Here is a 24783-nt window from a genome sequence, read left to right as displayed (position 1 = left end):
CAATGGATGGATAGCAGATACATTCAGACTAGAAATACAGCACAAAGTCAAACAGTAAAAATACTTAACTATTAGAATAATATACCAAGAATTGTAGTGAATTCTTTGTCCCTGATTATGTAAAAATCAAGATTTTTTTAAAAAAAGATGCCCTACAGTTAAGCACAGCAATTGAAATTATAATTAACAAAGAGAATAAGTTTGGCCCCTCTTATAGTAGGGAGTTTGGATTAGACAATCAGTCTTTTTTTTGGTGAATTTAAACCACAAGGTTTCAAGTACAGGAATGTATTTATAAAATAGAAACTTACGAATTGAAACATTCTGGGAAGATGTGGTTGTATGCGTAGAACCTAATCAGATATGGTTTATGGGGAAACCTGTATTAATTGGAGAAAAATAGTTCAGTGATCCAGATGGCTAGCATGTGAATTGAAATTCCAGACCTAAATAAGAAAAAACATTTTTAGGGGTTATACCGCTGACTAGCCAGAATGATGATAGGAAACTGTTACAGGAAGATCAGAGAGGTTGTGAAGGCAGGAAACTTAGTAGTAACAGGAGACTTCAGTTAACCCTATATGTTGATTGGCTAAGTGACATGTTCAAAGATTAAATGTTTATTTCAGAAGTCAGTCAAGGAGCCCACAAAAGTTGAGTGACTCTTGGCATGGCCTGGTGAAGTAAGTGGGACTTAGTGAATGATGTTACTTTTAAAGAGGTTTTAAGTGACTCAGAGAGATTTAAGACCATAGCATGAAAAAAAAGGAATACTTTTTTTGGATCTGAGCTTACTGTATTGGAAATTGCAGAGGTTCATCTACTATAACCTTTCTTTATTAGGGATGTATCAGATCAGCTTCAAATTGAAGCCTCAGCAGACGAAGTTAAAGAGCGGGTAATAAGTCATCGGATGACATTCATGCAAGAATTTTGGAGGATGTCAAGGCTAAAGAGCGAAACTGTTTATTATTGTGTGTAATGCTTTACATCAAGAAGATTGGAAGTTAGCTAATGTGATGCCAATTTTTAAAAAGATTTTGAGATCTGGGAAACTATAGGCTAGTAAACATGGTGGGCCTACAAGGCAATTTAGCAAACGTTATTCCAGAGAATAGAATTAGTACATACCTAGACAAATAAGATATGCTGAGGAAAGTTAACACTGCTTTTGTTAAGGGAAATCATGCCACACAAATCTTAGAAGGGTTGAGTGAGCATGTTGACAAAGGAGATCCAGTGGATTTCCAAAGCACATTTCTAAAGGTGACTCACCACAGCCTGTTGAAGAGACTCTGCTGTTGGATTAAAGGGAAGATCCTGAGATGATTAAGTAATTGGGTAAAGGAGGGAAAAAGGATTATTAAAAGGGACATGAGTCAGGGGGTCATGTGAATAGACTTATGCTTTCTGCTTGATGGATGTTTTTCTAGCTGGTGCCCCAAGGGGCCAGGGAATTAGCTCAGAGTAGAAACAGGTTCTTTCCAGGAGGGTTCCTCATCCTGTGCTGACAGGAGGGTTCTTCATCCTCTGCTGACAAGGAGTGGTCTCACTACTATGTGTCTGGATGGGATGTGAGGGTGAGGAAATTGAGCAATTGATGCATGAATGCAAAGATGTATTCTCAAGGCATGTTGTCTAGCTGTTCAAAGCTTACTAAAGTGGTGTGGGGATTGGCTAGGAAGTCACAGGCCAAGGCTTGAGAAGGAGCTCCATGAAGCTAGGATTTGGAGGGGGCTGCCCTCCTGTAGGACTCACCTGAGGTAGGAGATAGTGGTATGATCTGGGTGTTCTACCCTGTGTGCCAGGCAAGTATTGTGAGATTGCCCCAGTCCTCTCTCAGCCTCAGGCCCATCACCCCCTGACAAAGAATACACAGGAAGGACTCTACAGTGATGGAGCAGTGATGGCTGGAATACAGCGCCCCTGACTCACTCTCCACCTGAAGCCAACAGGACCCTGTTAAGCTTGAAGGAGCACTCTATAGCAGTACACAGCTGCTGGACCCCACCAAGCAGCAGTTGAAACTGAATGCCTTCAGGGTTCCTTTCAGATAGCTGTTACCTCTGCTGTTAAGCACTTTTTCCAGGTTGGGCAACCAGGAGGAGAAGGAGGACAAATGACAGACTGTCCCTGTACGGTCCTAGATCAGATAGAGTTTGTGAAAGATGCTCTGGATTGGGATCATGTGGCCGTAGCCTGGGTATATCACATAAGCCAGCACAAACCTTAGCCACAGTTAGGTGGCTTTTGCTAGGATATATGCTAAGGAGTGATACTCAGCAGCAGTTCCTCGGTTTGCAGAAGACCTGCTTTTTTTGGCAGGAGAGCTATCATGGCCATCTGGCACGAAAGGCAAAGCTCTTCACCCCTGAGAGGCTCAACCTGGCAGAGCCTGGAGTTTTGTTCCTGGGCGTGTGGTGGAGTGATTCTGAGATCTCAGCCACAGTGAGCAGGAGCTCCAGTGAGTGCTGGTCAGCCATGCTGACTACTGGGTACTTTTTACTTTTGCCTGGCAAATACAGAAATCAATGTTATCCAAAGAGAAGTGGGCTGTAGAGAGGGCCCTTGTTCTTTCTTGCATCACTCTGGATCCACATAAGTAGTTCTGTCCTTTGCCAGGATGCAAACCATATGTTTTTGTCACCCCTCTTCTTCTCAAGACATGGAAGAAGCAAGTGCCATGATCCATGTCCCCGAGGAGCTGGATCTGCAATCACACAAAGGTGTCCTGCATCTGGTGTTCTTCCAGTGCTTGCCTGGCTTCATGTAGCACCCACTGAATTTCTGGGAAAGCTGCCTCTCCAGCTCCAGAACATCCTGTCTATTCTGCCATGTCCCTTCAATGGCTTGACGACTTTATGTAGTTGCAGCAAAAGAGCCTGGCCTGCAGCTTCCTACTCTACCTTCCAGCACCACTGGGCTGAGGGAAAGGCATGCATGTTCTCTCACCTTTTGACCCAGAACTCCTGAGAGGCTGTTGTTAAAACGTCATCCTTTAGGAGGTGGTGCCCCATCCTTTAGGAGGTGGTGCTGACTGCCATGGATGGTAACATAAGAACAATAATCTTGAAACATGTTGTAGTGTGAAACAAATGCCATTCAGCCAAGAGTGGAATTCAGCCAAGGAACTTACTGGGCAATGGTAGTGGTGGTGCCTGTGGTAGCAGCAGTGCTGTGCACCAGCAGGAACTGTTGCCAGATCTGTGGGCCCCACGGTACAGAGCATGATTCTGCCCCATGGGTCCCTTTCCCTCCCTGATGGGCCTCCGTCTTCACTGATGAAGATGAGGTTGTAATCTGCTGTGGCGGGGGTCAGCTGCATCCTCTTCCCAGAGCAAAGAGTCTCCAGCAGGTGGCACAGCTTGTCCCTCAGCATGATGGGGCTGAGGAGCTTTCAGATTGGTGTAAGCCCACAGTGTTTGCAGTGCCCCAGGGTCTCCAGACTGGAGCATTTCTGTCATTCTCTCAGTAAAGATCCCCAGCAGAGCGCAGCCAGCACATTTTGGTCTGACTCCTCCCTTGATGCAAGGGCAAGCAGCAGAGGGAGGTGCGCACCCCTTCTGGAGACTGGAGGGAGCTAAAGGACAACGGTCACCTCTAAAGGTTGTTTCATGCTGGGGAATATGTGCTTGGGGCAGCAGGGAAAATCATAGGGTGGGTTTAGGGGTAGAGGTTTTGGTGGCTGTGATACTGAGCTATGGCACCACCCTCACAGACCCAGGGCATGGGTGATTAGGGCGGGGTTGGTGACTCTGTGCTAGTAGCTGAACCTGGTGAGCTCAGCCCCTGCAGTCTCACTGCTGGCAGGTCTTTGGCACATTACCTGGTCGCTTGTGGAGTTGCAGTGCTGTGTCTAGTGGGGACGGCCCAGGCACCACTGGCGGCCTCCTGGGAGTGGGAACAGTTTCTCCCTCGGTGCCCTGGACATCTGGAGGGAGCCAAAAGCATCCTGGGAGCTGCACTGGGGTCACTGGCATGGAAAGAAGCGGGTTGATGAGGAAGCAGGAGCAGGGGACTGCCTGAGGTCACCCTGACAACCCGGATGGGGGCCGGATAGCTGTTAGGGGGAGCATCAGGAAAGCTCCAAATATCCCTTGCAGAGATGTGAATGTACAAGAAGATTCCTGATGTGGAATGATAAGGGACTTAGCAGCTCCCCATGCCCTATGCTGGCAGCAGCACATGAATGGGACTTCATTGGCAGCGGGGGAGGATGTGATGGCAGGAGGCATCCTTTGCAGCCCTGCAGGAGAGGGCTGATGGGGAATACCAGCTTCCCCAGGGCAAACAAGGGGAGGATGATGAGGAGAGAAGCATTGTGAAGGACTGCGAAACAGAAGTTAGCACCACGTGAATACCTTTGTCCTGTACGGGCTTGAGTAGAATGGGAATGCCCAGTGAGAGTCCCTTTCTTACTGCATCCCAGATAGTCGTCTGTGTTGCCTGGAAGAAGTCTGCTAAGACTTGGAGGCCATTGTCATGGCCCAGAGCCTCACTGCCCCTGGCAACTCCCACACTTCCGATTTTGGGTGGTGGATGATGACTGGAAGGCAGTAGTCTCTGTGCCTCCTGGTTGTAGAAGAAAGAGGCTTTTACCATTGCTGCTGTTCCACAAGGTGGTGGCTGATGGACACCACGGCCAAGTATGTGATGGCTGTGTTGGGCAAGATCACAGCCATTTGGCTGTACAGTTTGGGGTGTCAGAGCCATACTCCAAAGCTGATGGGGGGACAAGTAAGAAGAGGTAAGCCTCAAACTGATAGTTAGACTGCAGCTGCCCCCATATGTTGATATTTTGGAGCAGGGCTCTTGTTCTCCTTCTTCTCCTGACTTAGTGGCTTCTGATAGTTCTGCTGGCAATAGAGTTCCACCTTGGCCTCTTGATGTCATCCTGGCAGTTGTGCAGCCTACCACATGGGTTATGGGGGAGAAAGGGACTGGAATGTCCCTTGGATCAGCGACCCTCCTTCTTCAGTCTATTTCAGCTTTTCCATACAGGCAAGGAAATGGGAATGTATGTCTGGGATGTTTTGTGAGTATTTGTCTGTGATAATAGTTAGGAGAGCCTCCAGTAGAAGAGTACAGGTGACTGAAAGAGGGGAAGGGAGCAGAGGACTGAGAGAGGGGAAGAGGCATGGGCTTCACAGGATGCATTGGATGGCAGGGATTGGAGCAGAGCTGAATGGGAGAAAAAAAGGAGCAGAAGCAGAAAAAGGGAGCATGGAAAAGGTATGTAGGGGCTCAGGAGGGAAGAGATCCTGGGGAGGGGAATAATGTGAGCAGGAGATCCTATGGGAGAAAGAAGGATGGGAGACCATGTGTAAGTAGGACATTAGGGAGAGGGAGAAGAAGGATAAAGGAGGGGAGAAAGGTAGCAGTAAGGTGCATGGGAGGGAGGCTCCATTTTGTCCCCTCCCTGAGTCCTTCTGTGAACTGCAGGACCTGGGAACCCCAGGATGTAACTGGGATGTGGGCACTAAGTGGATATGAGGGGCAGCCAGGGCCCTCGGAGACCTTTGGCTCCTGCTGCGTGGGATGGTGCGGGATTACGTTCTGATGGTTAGTGGAGATGGAGGTGTCAGCAGCAGAGCAGTGGGAACAGTTCTGGTGGTAACACTGGCTAGTGACAGCTTTCTCTTCCTGCTCCAGGGTGCAGGGAAAGGAGCTCAGGGAGAAGACTATGTTGCAATCTGCCTGTTGACTCTTAGGGAGCTATTTGGATGGTGTTTTCCCCTCGCTGGTAGAGATGAATCTACAGAATATAGATGTTAGAATTAATGTTATTCTTATGCTCTGAGACAGTACCCATGTGACATCTGGCTAAAGAGATTAAAATTTAAACACATAGGGAAAGCAACATAGAAAACTGCCTGCTGTGTATTACTTCCGTAATGTTGGCTATAGGCCAGCAAAAGAGGGATGCTGCTTTGGTTCGTACTGACGTGTTCATACTTACTGTGCTGAATGAGGCCCCCAGGGACACATTCTCTGCACTTCAGAGAAGCAGCGAAGAATGAGGATAAATCTGTTGCTGCTGTTCAGGCTGGCTCATGTTCTGCAGATGAGACAGGGCTTTGAGTTTTTTTATTGTGTTAATTGGATGCGTTTCTCTTTGCAGTACCTCCTTAGCTTAAATGACATGATTGCTTCTCAGAACAGCACTGCCTGTATCTAACACTAGGCTCTGTGTTCGTCTCCTCTCAGTTGCAAGGATGTGGTATGCAGTAATCTTTAGAATTAGTTTGAAATTTTCCAGTCAAGAAGGAAGCTTTGTTCATTAATTCTGTTTCCTAAACAGCTCTGTTGCATTTACAAGTTAAAACCATTGATATGGACCCAAAAGGAGCCTGTCTGCAGAGGCAGACTGCAGAAAGGGGCAGAGCATAGAATCATAGAATCATAGAATTGGTAAGGTTGGAAGGGACCTCTGGAGATCATCTAGTCCAACCCCCCTGCTCAAGCAGGGTCACCTAGAGCATACTAGACAGGGTTGCATCCTGGCAGGCTTGGAATATCTCCAGAGAAGGAGATTCCACAACCTCTCTGGGCAACCTGTTCCAGTGCTCTGTCACTCTCACAGATCTTAGATTGCCAAGAACCGAAGCAGAGATCCTGAGAACTGCTCATCCGATGCCTAATTTTTCAGGTATTTCAGATCTGTCAGTGTTTTCATTTTTGATTATGAGTTTCCAAGGCATGTGTTTCATGCAGACCAAGATGCTTCAGTGCTTTGATGAGCACCAAACTGCTCAGCCCTACCTCATCCATGAAAAACAGTCATTTTTCTGTTTATCTTCTACAAGTGGTTCAATTGTTAGGTATATTCTGAAAAAATCAACAGCAGGTAGCTAATTTCTTTATTTGTTTATGCCATACAAGCTAGACAACTGACACAATATGTGAGTAATTCAGGTTCATTTCTCAGCTTTTCCTGGGAGAATTTGAATGCTCTCATATCCCTGTGGTGATGTGGAACCATTAGGCAGGGGCTTATTCCTTTCCTCAGTGTTGCTCTTTATGCTTCTTTTGAATGACTGTCTGTCAAGCATTCAAGGAAAAAAGTAATTCTGTAATTCTGTATATCAGTAATTTCACTGTCTGTCCATCTGTCAGTCCTTCTCAGTAGCTTTTCTACTTCTTTGATTTCAACAGTATTTGACAAGATACTATGATGTTACATTTGACAAAGATGCTAAAGTCCTATGAGTATCGTGAAAAAGCGTATTAGGGAAAGAACCATTTAAAGACTGATCATAATTACCATAATTGCTTTTCTTGTTTTCTTGGTTGTTCAAGGAAAAAGAGGGGGGAATGGAAAAGAATAATTGAGCTAGTTACTCTAAATACTGATCTTCACCTACATTAACACAGGCTACTAGTATCAAATGATGTTTCTGCTCCCTGCTGGAAAATAAAACTTGAGAAACAAAAGAAAATTCACTAACAGAGAATAACAGCAGTGCCAGAAATTCACTGTAATTAGTAAGTTTCTTCTTGACACAAGTCCATGTTGGATATATGGTCCACATTTTCACAGCATCATGTCAGCCTCATGACATTTCCATTTGGAAGGAAAATTGAAAGTGTAAGATTCTCAAACTGTATTATTCTATTTTGTGTCAAACAAAATAGAAAAAAAACAAATACGGGATTGCATATCTAGCACAAAAGTTACAACAGAACAGATGATTAAAGGCATATATGTAGATAACCTGACTTGAGCGTTACCTTGTTAAATAAACAAAGCATGGACACATGTATCAAATTGATGAATACACAGTGGTAGTAAGAACTGAGAAAATATCCAGAGGGATCCCAAAGACAATGAACTTCTTAACATTATGACAGATAAGCAATATGAAATAAGGTGAATTTCTTATGATCACAGAAATGAAAAGATAAAATGAATTAACAAAACCAGAAAATATGCGCAACTAAGAAATTCTATGCAGAATGTAAATATATGATACAAAGTATGGGGCAATCTGAGGCTACTGTAACAGAGAAAAAGTAGTAATAATAAATCAACATAGTAAGATAAGTCATTGAAACTAATCCTTGAAAGTGCCCAGTGCATTCATGAAAAAGGGCATTATTTCTTATTGCTTGGGCATCTGAGTACATACATTTTCTATTTTTTGAGGGTCTGTAATTATAGATGCTCAAAACCCCCTCCTGGAGGTTTTGACACTCTCTCTCCTCCACTTTTTTTTCTCTTTAAATGCTTTTCTTCTTTTTAATTTAGAAAGGGCTGAGTTAAAAAAAATCTTTATTTTTACTTTAACAATACTGTAACAGTAAGAGAGATAATATATTTCCCCCAAAAGTTTAGAGGACCTGAGATGGAATATTACTTCAGTTGCTGATTATGATTGGAAGGTAACACAGAGCTCTTTTTCTGATGAATTTGTTCGAGTATTTTTAGTTAAATTTGTAAAATTTGAAAATACAAAGCAACTGTGATCTGCAAACAATGTGGCTTAATGTATTTGTATGTTTCAATTCCATTGGTTTTATTTCACTGCTTTTTTTATTTAACTTCCCACTTACTCTTCAATCATCCACTGAATCTTCCAGAGCAAGGATGAAATTTCTGATAATAAAAAAAGAAAAAAATAAAAAATTAATCTTCTTTAAGTACAAAGAAAAACAAAGCCCTTTACATCCATTGTATATACACCATACAGAAAATCAGAAACTCAATTTTCCTTTCATTATCTCATTTCAGAACATTTCAGTAAGAAATTGAGTTGCATATATTTGCAAAAATCCCACTTTAAAATGATCTTTATGACCTACTCATGGTTTAGAATGTTCTCTTCAGCTCTATACACAGAGGAGCAAATCCTGTTCTGTAAGAGGTGATTAATGATACAATTACAAATGGTATAGACATAATGGTTAGCAGAAGCTGGGATGGAAGATGGATAAGAGAAAGGAAAATATATTGGAGAAGAAAGATAATATTAAAAAGGCATACTGATGGAAGGGAGAAAGAGACAAATAGAGCTCAAATACTTAAGAAGATAGCATGGAGAATGAAGAGATTGAATAGAGGTAATGCCAAGGGAAATAGCAGTTGAATTTTTGACATGATGCTGAATAATAGTGTACTGCTTTCAGTTCTTCTTTTCCCACTTCACTGTCCATGTTTCTTTCTGAATTTTCTTGTGCCTTTCCTTCCATCTGTCAGAGCAGAGCTTGGTCTTTCATGTCTGTGGTTTGATATTGCTCTGGCAATTTCTAGCAGAAGAGAAAAAAAAACCTCACCTGTTTCCAGCTTTCAATAAGAAGCCCCAAGACCAATTCTAATTAGAACTCAGAGATTTGCTTTTCAGTCACAGTGTATGATGTTGTAAATGTTTAGCATGTATTTTTGCATTTAAAAGCATTTAAATAATAGATATTAAACATATATTTTGTTCCAACGTATTTCTTATTCCTCAGTACCTGTGAAACTGTTTAGAGGAAGACTTTTAAATAATTAGTCGGTCTTCACAGTGCATGCGAAATCATACATCACTGGTTCTCTTCCCTTTTCTAGTAGATGAAATATTTCATCTGGAGGAAAATAATAATAAATACATTTTATATGCCTTTGGTTCTGTAAATATACAGGTATGGATTTTGAGACAAAAAAAAGTTTTGATGTTAGTATTTGCTTCAGCTATTTTATGCTACCATCTTCCAGAATAATATTTATATTTTGCACTAACACTTCTTGGAAATTGTCACTGCACTAGCAATACTGATAACAAAAACTGAGTATGATTCTCCAAACTTTGGGGCTGTCAAGTTGCATACACTGAGCACCAAATTCCCTGATGTCCACCTTTCACTCTCTGAGTCTTTGCAGCGTGTTTGCAAAGCAGTGGTGCAGCCAGTTGTGCACTGCATGCTGAACATGCCTGGATGTCTAGGTGTCTACCTGGATGTGTAGGTCTAGGGAGGGCCACACTACTGCACTCAGAAACAGTACAGGAAAGAGTCTGAGGGTAAACAGAGGTAAAATGGCCATGGCTCTGCTGCCTGTATTGAAAGCATCAATGCCTACCCTTTGCCTCTCTAGCATCACTATCTAGATCAGCTCTTCAGCAGGAAGGCCCCAGCCCTCCCCGTTTAGTGTCACTGGAGGGTGGCAGATGGTGGGAAAGGATGGGGGGCTGCCTGTGCAGGAAGATAGCAATGGGATTCTTGCAAGCATAGGCCAGGGGAATGGGAGGAGACAGACCTGCTCCACCAAAACCTCCTGCAGCTCCTCAATGCCTCCCAGCTCCCCATGCCTACTCACATCTCCCAAGCTGCCATCCCTACTCCACTTTCAGCCCCCTCCTCCACTGACTTCTGTTGACTCTTCACCTCACCCTGACTACATTCAGTCCTTCCACCCATTCCTGTACCTGATCTCTCCTGATCTGCACCTCCTTATAGTGTCCCTTACCTGCTCTTCACTCACTTCTGCTCTCTGTTCCTTCATGTTCAAGGGGGATCAAACACATTTATTTTAAGCCATCACTAGACCTTGTAGCAGATGCACCTGGGACTGTGACAATAAGACATCTCTGGGCTCTAGCAGGCACTTCCCCCTGCTAGAGATATTTCTGGCCTTAGAAGGTGGATAGCTTTGATTTTAACCCCCAAGTCCAAGAAGTTTCCTGCAGCACTGACGAGTGGGCCCAGTAAAGCCCTGCCCATATAACTTGGATCCAAGCACATCCCAAATCTCCTTCTCTCACTTTACTGATTTCAGGCTTGCTAGCTTGATAGGTGGTCATACAGTCTCCCACAGCTTTACAAACCAAAACCAAAAAAAAAAAAAAAAAAAAAGAAAAAAAAAAAAAAAAGAAAAAAAAGAAAAGAAGAAAAAAAAATAAATTACTTCCAACTGGGGAGGCCAAAACATAATCTAAGGCTAGGTGGAAGGTGTCGATGATGTTGTAGGGCAAGATCAAATAAAATAATAGTAGAAGTGTTTGCTCAAGGTGAGCTAGTTGCCTCTGTACTCACCAACCAGAGGAAATGAGAGAATAGACTCATCCATGCCTATAAATTCTGTGATAGGATTTAGTGAAAGCTTTAGTGATTCTCTCCCATCTCCAGGAACTGGCTGACATGGCCTTAAGAGTGGAGATGTCTCCAGACTTATTGGAATGTCCCTGTGCATAACTCGAAGCACCCTTAAGTCTTACAAAGATGGGAACCAAATAACCTGATCAGAATTTAACACAAATTTGGCTCTATGCTTGGAGTTCATGAATTGAACACAGTTAATAATAATCACAATTCATAATAATTAATTGAACTCAAAGCTAGCCAGGAGGATCACAAGAGAAGTGGTCTTTATGTACTCATCACAGCCTAGCCTTGTCTCCTCTGTAGCCTGACTGTGTCTGATTTCTAATTAATCTTAATCTTAATTCTAATTAACCTTAATATTCTCATATAATACAGGAATATCTCTCTCTCTCTCTCTCTCTCTCTCTCTCTCTCTCCTTTTTTTTTTTTTTTTTTAAGAAAGATCCCTGAATTGCCTGCACTTCTACTCAGCTTAGTCAGAAGCATATGGGGGATGCTATTAAAACACTCAGTTCCAATTATCCTGATGAACAGAAAACATATTTCAAGTGTGAAGGGGAAAATATGCCCTGATTCTTCCAGAAAGTGAGATCTTTTTGCATAGCAGAGAATGAGGAGACAAGGAGGTGTGATGGACATCAAATCAGATAGCATTTGCTTTCTGCTGGCTTTCAGCTTACCATGTTTAGCCTTTTTAACATCAATTTGGTTTTCTGCTTTTGAAATCTAGCTGATGAGTGCCTCAGAATTGCCACTCCTGTGTGTCTCCTGCATGCCTCTGTAGGGCTGAATGTTGTGCAGCATCTTTTGCCTGTCAGAAGATCTCCACTGAAAGTATAGTGATGAGCAGGTCTAAGTGTGCCAGAATTGTTAGAACAAGCAAGAGGATTTCAAAATAATTGAGGAGATGAAATTTCCTAAAAAGAACAAATAAAAAAGCTAAAAGCCGATGAAAATGGCACCATATGCATTCAATAGCATTTATATCAAATGGACTGGTGATTGCTCATTTGATCCTAGGAATTACTTGTTAATAGGTGATCGTTACTGATACTGAATTTAGGTACAATACAAATTTTTCCTCCATGACATAGAATTAGACATTAAATCACTTTTAACAAAGTCTGAGGGTGACACAGGAGCTGAAGGCATAGTAAATAGTTATCTAGAGAGAGCAGTCCTACAGAGGAGTCCCTGTTACTTGGCTGACTTTATTTAATGACTGTTACTTTGCATTTCGTTCTACTTGTTTTAAAATTTATTCTTATGTAATATTTTTTATTTTTATTCATTTTTATCACTTTTATTTTATGTTGCTAGTATTTAATTGTATTTGATCCTCTACTTTTTATTAAAATGCATCTAAAACCAAACTGTATAGACTGCTTTTGAATGGATGACAATCCCAGAAAGCTGTGAGAAGTGCTTAGGGAATCACAATGAACAAACAACTGAGTATATATTTGAAAAACATGTGAGTATATCCTATAAGGTTATACCAGAATGGGTTAATGTGATCAGAAGCAGTAAGTGATTTTTAACTTTGTTGACACAATGAGTGAGAGAAGTCCTGCAGTACCATGTACATTCTTATGTCTGCATTTTATAAAACTGACAAATTTGAGATGCCTTTTAAAAAGAGACATAGATTTATTAAGGGAAGTAGAAAAATGTGCTCTTGTGAGAACCTGAAAGATCTCAGTCTGTTTAGTTTCTCAAGAAGGAAAGCAAATTATGAATAACTTTCCTGAAATGTAATGACAGGTATAAAAATCGCTTTAATCTTGCTGAGGAAGGCAAAGCAAGGACCAGCAGCTGTAAGCTGATGCCAGACTAATTCAAATTAGAAAGAAGAAATGCCTTTTTAAGTGATGGTGATTTAATCTTGGAATAGGATATCAAAAGAAGTGATTTTCTTTCAATCACATACCATGACTAGATGCTTTTCTTCTGGAAGCTATGCTTTAGCCAAGCATGCATTATGCTTGAGAAGAACACAGATGACTGGTCTCAACATGAAGATAACAGGGTGAAATGTAATAGCTGATGATATATGGAAGGTGTGATTAAATGTTCCAGCTGGCCATTGCAGCCTTAAACTCAGGGATTCCCCAATATACTGAGCTGACCTGGCTCAAGACTGGTAAAACACATTGTAGTGACATCGAGAAACATGACTAGGTGTGTTTCTATAGGAAATGAGGTCATTGCAGTAGACTGGAAAGGACTGAAAGATGTGGACCAAATCAATATGGACAGCACCAGTTCACTTCATGGCAGCAGCTTCCATCGACCATCCACTGAGGTGAGTACCTGTCCTGTACCCGTTTACACAGGGAAATTGGAAAGTTTTGATTCTCTTGAAGTTCAGAAATGAGCATTATACATCACTGGGGCATCATCTGGCAGAGGACCAGAAAGTCAGTGTGTACCCAAAGATCAGATGATCATATTTGGAAAGTTGGCTTGCATTGAATTGAATGGAGTCACTCACTTCAAAATAGTCAAACTGAGAAAGAGTTTCTGAAAGACTCTTATTTATAACCTCTCACAAGTGAGGTAGACCAGAACATGTTAAAAATGGGGCAGTTCTGACAAGCCAAGTCTGTACTCCTTGAATATTGGATTCACTGAAATGTCCAGCACTCTGGTTCTCCCAGCTTATGCAGCACAGTATTACAATCTTCTGAAGAAATCCATTTGTCTCCATTTTGATTTTTAGGGATCCATTCACTGTTAACTGTCTGCCAATAGAGTTACATGCAACATCTCAAAGGCTGATTCATTTCCTGTTTTGAATTATTGCAGCTTCTGTAGTCTTAGATACCTGAATTTTCATCTCGCAAGTTTCAGGGTATGCAGTCATGATTAGGAAAAAGATCAAAGCTATTTTAAACCAATAATTTTCTGGGAAACTCAAATAAAATTCATGAACAACTCACAAAAAACATTCACAAATAACATACAATTTATGTAACTGTACAAAGTATTAATATATAGGTATTTTGTTTCCTTATAATATCTTTCTGACCTGTAATGCTTGGAGTTTCATGAAACCCTGCAAGAAAATGTGGGGCCCAGCCTTGCATGGAAAATTCAGTTAAATTAAATTCAGATCTAAAAGTCAATGAATATAAACTCTGCCTTACTGAACTGTACGGGTACTGTCGGAGGATTAAGTTACAATAAACTAAGGCCTCTTTACTCCTGAATGAGAGTGCTCATATTGGGACTTAATACTCTTTTGATTTATGTGAATGGATACTAAACCTGTAATTGAGCCATCTTAATTTTTTGAGTGTCCACATCCCAAAACCGGGTTGAGAGGTGAGTCCTCCTAGCTGAAGGATATGCACACTGAATTGGTAGTGTCAGTATGGAAACAGGATCTGGTTTTCAAAGGGAAATTGAGTCAGACTGGACAACCTGAAAAACTGCAGGAGAAAATCATTCTGGGAGAAAACAATTCTGTAAGTTGTTACAGTTGTTACCCTCTATTTTCAAAATAAGTAGTGTAGCTCCTCCTTGTGCTAACCCCCAGGAGATGTGCCTTCCACACAGACATGCCAGGGTGATAGTACTTAGCAAAAAAGAGCGGTTAGTAAGTAAAGAGGATTCCTACCAAAAGGTGTTTGTGTTTCTCCCTCACTCTTGCTCTCTGTATCATCCTATTCCCTTACATACCTACAAACACCATGATTCCTACAGACACTACAATGAATAGCAGGGAAGTACACCAGATTTCTCCTCTTGAAAGACAGAAGTTTTTAATTTATCAACTAAATAAATGGCTGTTGATTATGATCAACTACTAGAAACATACATAGTAGTATGCAGCTTGTTTATTGGTTACATTAACATTATGTTGTTCTTTTCTTTCTTTAGCAAACACGAACAGATTTTTCCTGGGATGGTATTAATGTGAGTATACACCATACTACTGTTCAAATTTCTAGCATAGGAAGCCGAAGATTTTCCTACCATTGGATATAATGGAGACCAGAATGGAAACATGACTGAAAGCTTTTAGTGCCACTGAAATTCTCTCCACTGTCTAGAGTTCAGGAGATGCTGATGAATTTTTGTTTGCCGCCTTTTTTGGCTGTTTTGTGATGATTTAAATCTGCAAGTGATTATTAAATTGCCTTTGATCTTAATAGGGCAAAGGCATGTCATTTCTGATGCTCCCTTTGTGAGATTTCTGGGCACTACTAGATAAAAAAGATGTCTCTCCATCATTTTTTGACAATCAGTAGTCTTTAATTAGTGCATCATTCGACCTTCTTTAGGAAGAGATGTATCCCTCATATTCAGCTGCGTACAGAAACAAAGGAGTTTTAACATCCTTCAGAGAGTGTTTTAGTTAACAAGTGGAGGAAGCAAGCAAACGTTTTAATAAAATGTATTCCTAGTTGCTTTTCATACCTATGCCATAAAAATGTTTTTATTTTTAATTAATAATGCAAACCAGCACTCTAAAAAGGGAGCACTACATATTAGTACTGTCAAACTCTTTTTTGCTCTGGAAGCTTAAAAAGTGCATTCATTTAAATTCATATGATGCTAACCATCATTTTGCTTTTTCTTCAACAATGTTCAGTTCATGTAAATTGCAAGAGGATAGTTTTGTCTACTTTGAAAGGCAGGATCAGAGACTGCATTTTTTGGAGGTATAAACATTTTAAAATTCCAGCAGCTTTCAAAACTTTTAAATGAGTGTGATTTTTTTTTGGTCTTTTCTGAGTTCACGGCACTTGAACCATTGGCTATCAGCAGGACTTATATTTTTCATTGACCTTCATACAGTTGACATCTCAAATGGCTTTCAATCTTGTGCCTAGGCTCAGTTAGAGAAACAAATTTTGCAGGAATATTACAGTGTGTGCAGCTACTGTCTAGGGAAAATTTGTCAGGTTTTTCCTCACTTTAGTTTTGTTTAGCTGAAAGTAGAGAAAGCCCTATGTCCTTAAATTAGTAGAAGACAGTTTCCTTACTTGTAGTTTCTCATTTTCCAACTCATTCTAGATCCATACAGCTTTTTCTCAGTGTGACTCTTTATCAGTGTAATTTCATATAACTTCTTTGGTATCAAAGCTGGCCTATGAATTTCCCTCTCTTTCTATTCATTCGAGCCTTCATACCATAGACTTCTACCTCTGTAGTGGTACAGCCTTCTTCACAGAATCACAGAATGGTTGATGTTGGAAAGAACCTCTGGAGATCATCTAGTCCAACCTCCCTGCTCAAATAGGGTCACCTAGAGCATGTTAGACAGGATTGGGTCCAGGTAGGTTTTGAGTATCTCCAGAGAAAGAGACTCCACAACCTCTCTGGACAACCTGGTTCACTGCTCTGTCGCTCTCACAGTAAAGAAGTTCTTCCTCATATTCAGGTGAAACTTCCTGTGTTTCAGTTTGTGCCTGTTGCCTCTTGTCCTGTTGCACGGCACTACTGAAAAGATTTTGGCTCCATCCTCTTGACACCCTCCCTTGATGTATTAATAGACATTGATAAGATCCCCCCCTTAGTCTTCTCTAGGCTCAACAGACCCAACTCTCACAGCCTTTCCTCATAGGAGAGATGCTCCAGCCCTCTGATCATCCTTGTAGCCCTTTGCTGGACTCTCTCCAGTACCTCCATGTCTCTCTTGTACTGGGGAGCCCAGAACTGAATGCAGTACTGGAGATGAGGCCTCACCAGGGCTGAGTAGAGGGGCAAGATCACCTCCCATGACCCTGGTCTTTCTCTGCAGAGCTGCTTTCCAGCAGGTCAGCCCCCAGCTTGTACTGGTGCATGGGGTTATTTCTCCCTACATGCAGGACTCTGCACTTGCCCTTGTTGAACCTCATTAGGTTCCTCTCCACCCAACTCCCCAGGCTGTCCAGGTCTCTCTGAATGGCAACACAACGCTCTGGTGTACCAGGCACTCCTCCAGCTTTGTATCATCAGCAAACTTGCTGAGGAGGCACTCTGTCCCTTCACTCAGGTCACTGATAAATATGTTGAATAGGACTGGCCCCAGTACTGAGCCCTGGGGAACTCCACTAGCTACAGGCCTCCAACTGGACTCTGCACCCCTGAACGCAACCCTCTGAGCTCTGCCTTTCAGCCAGTTCTCAATCCACCTCACTGTCCACTCCTCTAGCCCGCACTTTCTGAGCTCGCCTATGCGGATGTGATGGGAGACAGTCTCGAAAGCCTTGCTGAAGTTAAGATAGACACCTGATAGCCTTCTATGATTATTCCATCATAGAAGGCTATCAGATTGGTGAAGCATGATTTCCCCTTGGTGAATCCATGCTGACTACTCCTGATCACCTTCTTTTCCTCCATATGCTTGGAGATGACATCCAGAAGGAGCTGTCCCATCACCTTTCCAGGGATGGAAGTGAGGCTGACTGGCTCGTAGTTCTCCGGGTCCTCCTTCTTGCCCTTTTTGAAGACAGGAGTGACACTGGCTTTCTTCCAGTCTTCAGGCACCTCTCCAGTTCTCTGTGACCTTTCAAGGATGATGGAGAGTGGCCTAGCAACAACATCTGCCAGTTCCCCCAGTACCCATGGGTGCATCGCATCAAGGCCCGTGGATTTGTGAATGTCAAGTTTGCCTGAAAGATCTCTAACCCGATCCTCTTCGACCAAGGGAAAGGCTTCCTTTCTCCAGACTTGCTCTCTTGTCTACAGGCTCTGGTATTTCTGAGGGCTGCCCTTAGCAGTGAAGACTGAAACAAAGAAGGCATTCAGTAACTCTGCCTTCTCTGGATCCTTCATCACCAGGGCCCCCACACCATTCATCAGCAGGCCCACATTTTCTCTTGTCTTCCTCTTGCTTCTGATGTATTGGAAGAAGTCCTTCTTATTTTCCTTAACATCCCTTGCCAGATTTAATTCCAAATGGGCCTTAGCCTTCCTCATCACACCCCTGCATACTCTGACAGTGCTCATGAAATCCTCCCAGGTGGTCTGTCGCCTCTTCCACATTCTTTGTACTTTCTTCTTAGTTTTGCCAGGAGCTCCTTGTTCATCCATGCAGGTCTCCTGCCCCCTTGGTTGGACTTCTTTCTCCTTGGAATGCATTGCTCCTGAGCTTGGAGGAAATGATGCTTGAATATTAACCAGCTCTCCTGGACCCCCTTCCTTGTAGGGCCTTAACCCATGCGATTCCTCCAAGTAGTTCTCTGAAGAGGCCGAAGTCTGCTCTCCTGAAGTTCAGGGCTGCAATCCTACTTATTGGTTTCCTGCAGATTGCTTTCTGTTCTGGATTATTTCTAGAATGTACCTCACAGCATAGCCCCCAGACTATTTTGAAGTAAATGAATGGATGCTGAACAGCAGTGCCTAGGCAGCAATGACCAGTTGTGGCATGGATGGGCATTTGTTAACTAGCTTCATCACCAACGGAAGCTTGTCACGGAATGAAGACTATGTTCTCTGCTCCATCTTTCACTTTCTGCTACATTTTCCCTGCTTTCTGATTGTTTCAGCTCACTTTTTGCATGCAGACATTTCTGGCTCCAAAGTAATAGAATGCCCCAACCACTGTATTTACACTCAGTTTTCAGAGAAACTCTCCTGTCATACTGCAACAGCTGACTGGGATTATTTGCAATTCAATATCTTTGTAATGGCCTCCTTTACATCCAACTGTTAGACTGCTTAATTACTGCTCCTCTCATCTTTCATGAGGTTTGTGCCTGTAGACCAAATACTTGCTTCATGTTAGGATTTAAAATTTCCAGAATTATAGTCGTTGCTTTTGAGTATCTTTGTTTTTGATACTCAGTGTGAAACACACTGGTCTTGACTTTAAGAGAAGTTGAAATAAAAAGCAGAAGCAATGTTTTTTTAATGCTTGTGAAAATGAAGCCTAAAATGCAATGCCTGGCATCTCTGAAGTAGCCCAAGGAATTTGTCTTGAGGGACTGTGTTTTTATGGTGATGTTTCTGACTACTACCTCTCCCGATAGTTCCCTGACCTTGTTATTTAGGGAAACTGAAACTGAACACAGGGAAGAGAATAAAGAGAATTCATCAGAACTGTGGACCTGATTTCTTTATTCATAGCTGTATGAGCTTGAATAAAACTGGACTTATTGCTGAAACAGTCATGCTCATTTTTGTTAAGATTTTTAAAATGTGAGAGCAAATGAACATCAGTTTTCTGTATGTAACAAATTAATATCTGTATTATAATCCATTTTACTGTGTCTTGCCTACCTATCACATTGTCAGCTCCCCATTCTAAGCTCCCTTAATTGTCCATCAGCTATGTCTTATGTCTCTAAGAAAGATTTGGGAACATTGCAGCATGTCCATGGAGGATTTGTGGAGTTGAAAGGGAGGCTTTTCTTAGCCTGCCTCTGCCTCTCCCCTTAACCTTGCCTCACCCAGTCCCACAGCTGCACAGTATCCAGTCCTGGTTAAATTGTCTCCACTTTTTCCTTCTTCTGTTATGTTCTTGTTGCTTGCTTCTGCTCCTCATATTCCACCTACCTTCTGAAATCCTTAAACTGATCTCTCAATTCCATTCCCTTCCTTTTCTCATTCTCTTCTTTATTTCCCATTAGCTTTTCTGTCCATCCCGTCCCTCTTTCATATATTTCTTCATATTCTCTCTCTTTTTAGCTCTCCATGGAAGATACGACCTCCATCCTCCCCAAGCTGAAACGCAACTCCAATGCTTATGGGATTGGGGCTTTGGCTAAATCATCTTTCTCTGGTGAGGTCCTCAAAACTTGGGTTTATCCTATGCAGCTTCCCTCCACATGCCTTTGTGCCTCTCCCCATTGCTCCGCCTGTTGGTCTCCTAATTACTTCATTCTGACTCTTGCCCTGTCTAGGTTTTAAAGTTACCCACACTAACGTGGTCTCGATGCAGACATCTCTTAGCTGTTGCACCTTCAAAGGGCAGAACGCCTGTTGGCTTTTCACTGTGCACTGCAGCTGAGATGTCTTCAATTGCTTCCCCTCACAGTGTCCTGGGATTAACCCCATTTTCTATTTCATAGTTCATTCAATTCGAAGTTTCACCATTCATGCCCAACTTTGTCCTAAGTGGATTGTAGGCAAGGAAGAAAATCAATTCTCCAGGTCTTTCACATATGGGTTTCTCCTGAGAGCTCATCCAAGGAAAGAAAGTTGGAGAAACTCACCTGGAGAGTGATACAGTGAAAGGCAGGAGATATCCAGCACAAAGCCTGAATCCTGGCAGGAAAGGAGGGGAAAATCCCATTTTTGATGAGGGGTGAGCAGAGTGACAGACAACTCTGGAGCTGTGTAATAGCCCCTCCTTGTTTTCTAATGTCTGGCCCCTTAGGGATATCCCGCAGCATGAAGGACCATGTCACAAAGCCAACGGCTATGGGCCAAGGCCGCGTGGCTCACATGATTGAATGGCAAGGCTGGGGTAAAGCTAACAGCCAGCAGCAGCAGCACACGCATGAGACGGCACGCAAAGATGCTGATGCCTACTCAGACCTGAGTGACGGTGAAAAGGAGGCTCGGTTCCTTGCAGGTAGCTCTGACTTTTCTGCATGTGGATTGGGTTGGCTGGGATGTCCCAGAGAAGAATCCTTGAGATACCTAAGTGCTGAAAACTTAAAAAAACACACTTCAGAGAGCCTGGGGGTTGTTCAAATAACAAAAAGAGATGAGAGATTGTGGTTGGAGTATTGCCAATAGAATACAAAGTAGAGAGGGTGACAGCCAACTGTGGGTGATGGGTGTTGCTGAGACTAGGGTGGGACAGTGTGACCAGCAGATGAAGTTAAAGAAGTTGGCAAGAAGTGGAGACCTTCTCACATCCTTTCTTCCTCTCCTTGTCTCCTTTGGCACAGGAGTGATGGAGCAATTCGCTATTTCTGAGGCAACTCTCATGGCCTGGTCCTCAATGGATGGTGAGGATGTGAGTGTAAACTCAAATCAGGATAATCCAGCAGGCAACTACTCTGAAAATTATCAGGAGCTAATGGAGAGCCAAGGTAAGCTCCAGTACCTCATTAATCCTGAAACACCTCTGTCCTGCTCTTATTGCCATGTTGCTTTTCACCATTCCACCCTTATATTATAGCCTTTATTTTTGTGATTGGGATCTAGCAGATGTGTCATTTATTTGTGGAGCTGTTCAAGGAATCTGACTTTAACAGAGAGGCTCTAAAGCCCAGGCTGCTTAGGCACAACTGAGGAGAGCCACCAGCTCTCATAGTCAGTAGTGGGTATAATATCTACTGCTTTGAGCTGCCTTTTCTCTTCACTTTTCTGCTTTCTAAAGGATTTACCTTCCCTGCACAATACAGTGCCATGGGTAGACTCCCAAGCTATCTCTGAATGAGAAGGCTTGGCCTAGAGATAAGTGTCTAACTATGTGTTGTTTCCCTCCTTTTCTTGCAGAGCACATGGCCCAGACGCAGTATGATAGCTGGCCTCATTCCTATGTCTCACAGGGCATGTATTGCTTAGGTTCATCTGATGCCTGGGAGACCAGTGACCAGTCCCTCATTGCTTCCCCAGCAACTGGCTCCTACTTAGGCCAGAATTTTGATGACTCCCAGACAAACCTTCAGGAAAGCATTTTGATTCAGAGCAGCCTCATTCAGCAGCAACAGCTGCAGCAACAGCAGCAGAACTTCATCCAGAGCACAGGGCTGGTCCACATGTGGCCCTTGCAGACTGCTCAGGGTGGGGGTGGGGCTGAGTCCAGCACCTATATGGAGGACCATGTTGAGGATGAAGGGAACCCGCGGCTGGAGAAGGCTCCTCTCCTAAACAAGAAGCCCTCTCCAGAGGAGGATGATGCAGTGTGCCGGGACCTAGAATCACTGTCTCCTAGGGAGGAGCTGGAGCATGCTGCACTGAGCCGCAAAGTCTCAGATGTCACCTCTTCTGGCGTGCAATCCTTTGATGAGGAAGAGGGAGAAACAAACAACTGATGCTTTCTGTGAAGTTCTCATCACTGCTAAACAAAGAAAGGAATGGCGAGGAATGAAATGACAGGAATTCTTTCTGGCTTCCTGGACTTCCAAGCAGACACACCTTCCATTCCTGACATTTAATTATTTTTTAAATAAGAAGAAAATCTGAAAGTGATTGACAAATGAAGATCTCTTCTTCCCCTTCACCATGGACATTTATTTCCAAGTTTCATTGCTCTGGGCCACACACATGAGGTGCTTGGAGAAATCTGGATTGGTAAATCATTTCTAAATCTTTTTAATACAAAGCTTTGACTCTGGATACAAACTCTTCTGGTACTGGGGATGTGGCTGATGAGACAGGCTTGATATGGGGAGTGGCTATGTGGCTAGGATCCATCTTGGCTGAATAAATGTTGCTTCGTGGATACAGTCCCCTTTGGTAGAATATGTGAATATAGACTGTTTAAACTGAAGATATGGCTTTACAAATATAGATTGCACTAGTATAGTGATCATGGCTGATGCAGAGGATAAGGTTGTATTCAATACAGACTGTACTGAGATGAAGGACTGGCTCTGTAACCAGATCCGCAATAGCACCTTGATATGAAATTGTAGGCTCAATGCTGCACTCTGTGGACACAGGCTGTGCTGCAGTACAAATATTGTGGCTCTGTGGGCATGGCTCTACTGTGGCATGGAGGAATGGATATGGATACGAATCTAACCCTGCTTTCAGATACTCGTGCTTTGGTCTCTTTCTAATCTTTTATGTATTTGTTTCTCCCTTTGACATTTCTACCTGCCCAGGATCTGGCAAGACTGGTGTGTGCTTTTGGTGCTGGGCACTAGCTGCCAGTGGAAAGGACATTTTCAGCTACAGAGACAGTCATAAAAAGCTGACTCATGCAGGAGTGGACAATGTCAGAACATGTCCATCCTGGTGATGCTGCAGTATCCTTCTGTCTTTTCCTTTGCCAGCACTAAGAACCAGAAAGTAGACAGCAGATCCAGGAACAGTGTATACAGCTATGAGATAACAAATTTCCAGTTTGTCTTGGAAGTTTTGTGTGGTTTTTTGTTTGTTTGTTTATTTTCTTTACATTTTTATACTGCTGGGTGAGCATTCTTAACAAAGCAGTTATATTGGGAAAGGCCCATGCTCCAGCCATTGCTAATTGGAAATACTGCACCTTTCCCATTTCTGCCACTCCTTCTACAATGCCAAATGTAAATGGAGCAAAAGGGGTGAGAGAGAAAATTTTCTTCTCCTGTTTGTTTTTTCTTCCTCTTTATATTTCCTTCTTTTTTTTTCCTCCTTCCAAACAATGTAAATAATCTTCAGTACTTTGTTCATTTCTTTTCCCTCCCATTTCTTCTTTAGGAGTGGAGAAAGCTGGTTTTAGTTTTCCTATTTGTACAAGTTCTTTTTTTTGTTTTGTTTTGTTTAAAAAGGCTTATGCTTCATTGAGTAATGGGAGTCTGGTCATTCTCCTTGCCTTGTTTCTACAGACATTCTTTTTGGGGAAAGGGGCTTTGAAAGGAAATCTTCACTCAAGCTTCCATCAGAAAATAAATGAGAACAAACTCAAACCAAACAAAATAATGTATAAGGCTATTGATTTTGCTGCAGGAGTGAACAGAACCAGCAAAGATTACACAGGTGCTGAGTTTTAATTGCAATACTACTTGTAAGGAAGCCTCAGCAAAGCATGGGTTTAGATCTGATGCCAGAGATAAGCTAGAGAAAGGAAGCTGCCTGAACACTGCCACAGTATCCCAAGGGCATCTCTTTTTCACTTACTCCAACTCCTATCTACTCTGTTCTGTTCATGATACATTTGTCTCTTCTTTGCCTTCTCTTCAGGCTTGATACATTGCTTGGATGACAGGAGAGTGATACATGATCCTTTCTTGATTCAGATTTAGACCCCAACATATTTGCAGGAAGAAAATCTGAGGAGAATAAAATGTGACCAAAGTAATATCATCAAGGCTAAGAGTTCAGACAGCTCCTGGCAAGCAAAGCAGATTATGTCCAGGAACTGTGAGAAGTGCGAATGGGACTCTCAGATAGGATTTTAGCCCACTCAGCTTTCCATCACTTACACATGCAGCTGCATGAAGAGGGAACTCCATCATGAACTCCCAAGTCTTGCCAGCCAACTCCACTTCAAGCGGATCTGTCTTTCCTATCCATTGCACCTGAAAGGAAAACACCTTTGGGAGACTTAAGTAAGACTGATAATTTGGGGTAGGTAAGAGATAAAAGCTTTTGTGACCACCTTTTTTCCCCCATTTCCTTGGGCTTGCCTACATCTTTCTTAGGAGGTAGCTCTTCTCCTGAATGACGACCTTTCAATATCTCTTTAAAGATGTTTACACATTCAGGTGCTAACCTCCTCTAGGCAGGAGGATTTGATGAAGATGATCTCCTACAGTTCTTGCAGGGGCAGTGCGAGCTCAATGTCCTGAACTGGTTTGGGTCTAGTCATGGAGCAGGGCTTAAGAAATCAGCTAGCCAGAAAGGGGAGATGGGGCGAATGACAAGGGCACCTCAGCACATGAAAAATGAGTAAGTGTTGACTTTTTCTTATTGTCTTTTTTTTCCCTAAATCTTCAGGGAAACAAAAATGGTTTGATATGTTCCTTTGTGGGAGATGGTTTGGATGGCTTGTTGCTTTTTTCTCTGAACTATTTTGTCCCCATGTGCCTCTCCAGGACCAATCTGGATGTTTATGGTAACTTTCAGTGTAGCTTCAATCAATATAGTTCCCTCCATATCCTTTCAGGG

General features: G+C 42.6%; 1 protein-coding gene across 4 annotated transcripts in view; it reads left to right on the top strand.

The window, feature by feature from the left end:
• The window catches only part of FAM131B (family with sequence similarity 131 member B), a 30811-nt gene extending 6919 nt beyond the window's left edge, over positions 1–23892 (top strand). For 2 of the 4 annotated variants that reach the window (XM_062571287.1, XM_062571305.1), the window contains exons 2-7: positions 13275–13384; positions 14965–15000; positions 19702–19795; positions 20393–20590; positions 20913–21056; positions 21466–22502. In XM_062571287.1, coding sequence (XP_062427271.1) covers positions 13275–13384; positions 14965–15000; positions 19702–19795; positions 20393–20590; positions 20913–21056; positions 21466–22004 — 1121 coding nt within the window. In that variant the 3' untranslated portion in view covers positions 22005–22502. Of the gene's footprint in view, positions 1–13274; positions 13385–14964; positions 15001–19701; positions 19796–20392; positions 20591–20912; positions 21057–21465; positions 22503–23856 lie in introns of those variants that run through there. The other 2 variants (XR_009957800.1, XM_062571298.1) reach the window with 2 other exon arrangements.
• Positions 23893–24783: the final 891 nt, after the last annotated feature.

Source organism: Rhea pennata, chromosome 1 (assembly GCF_028389875.1).
Source record: "Rhea pennata isolate bPtePen1 chromosome 1, bPtePen1.pri, whole genome shotgun sequence".
NCBI lineage: Eukaryota > Metazoa > Chordata > Aves > Rheiformes > Rheidae > Rhea > Rhea pennata.
Note: the sequence above shows the minus strand (reverse complement) of the source record. Positions and strands in the feature narration are given on the sequence as shown.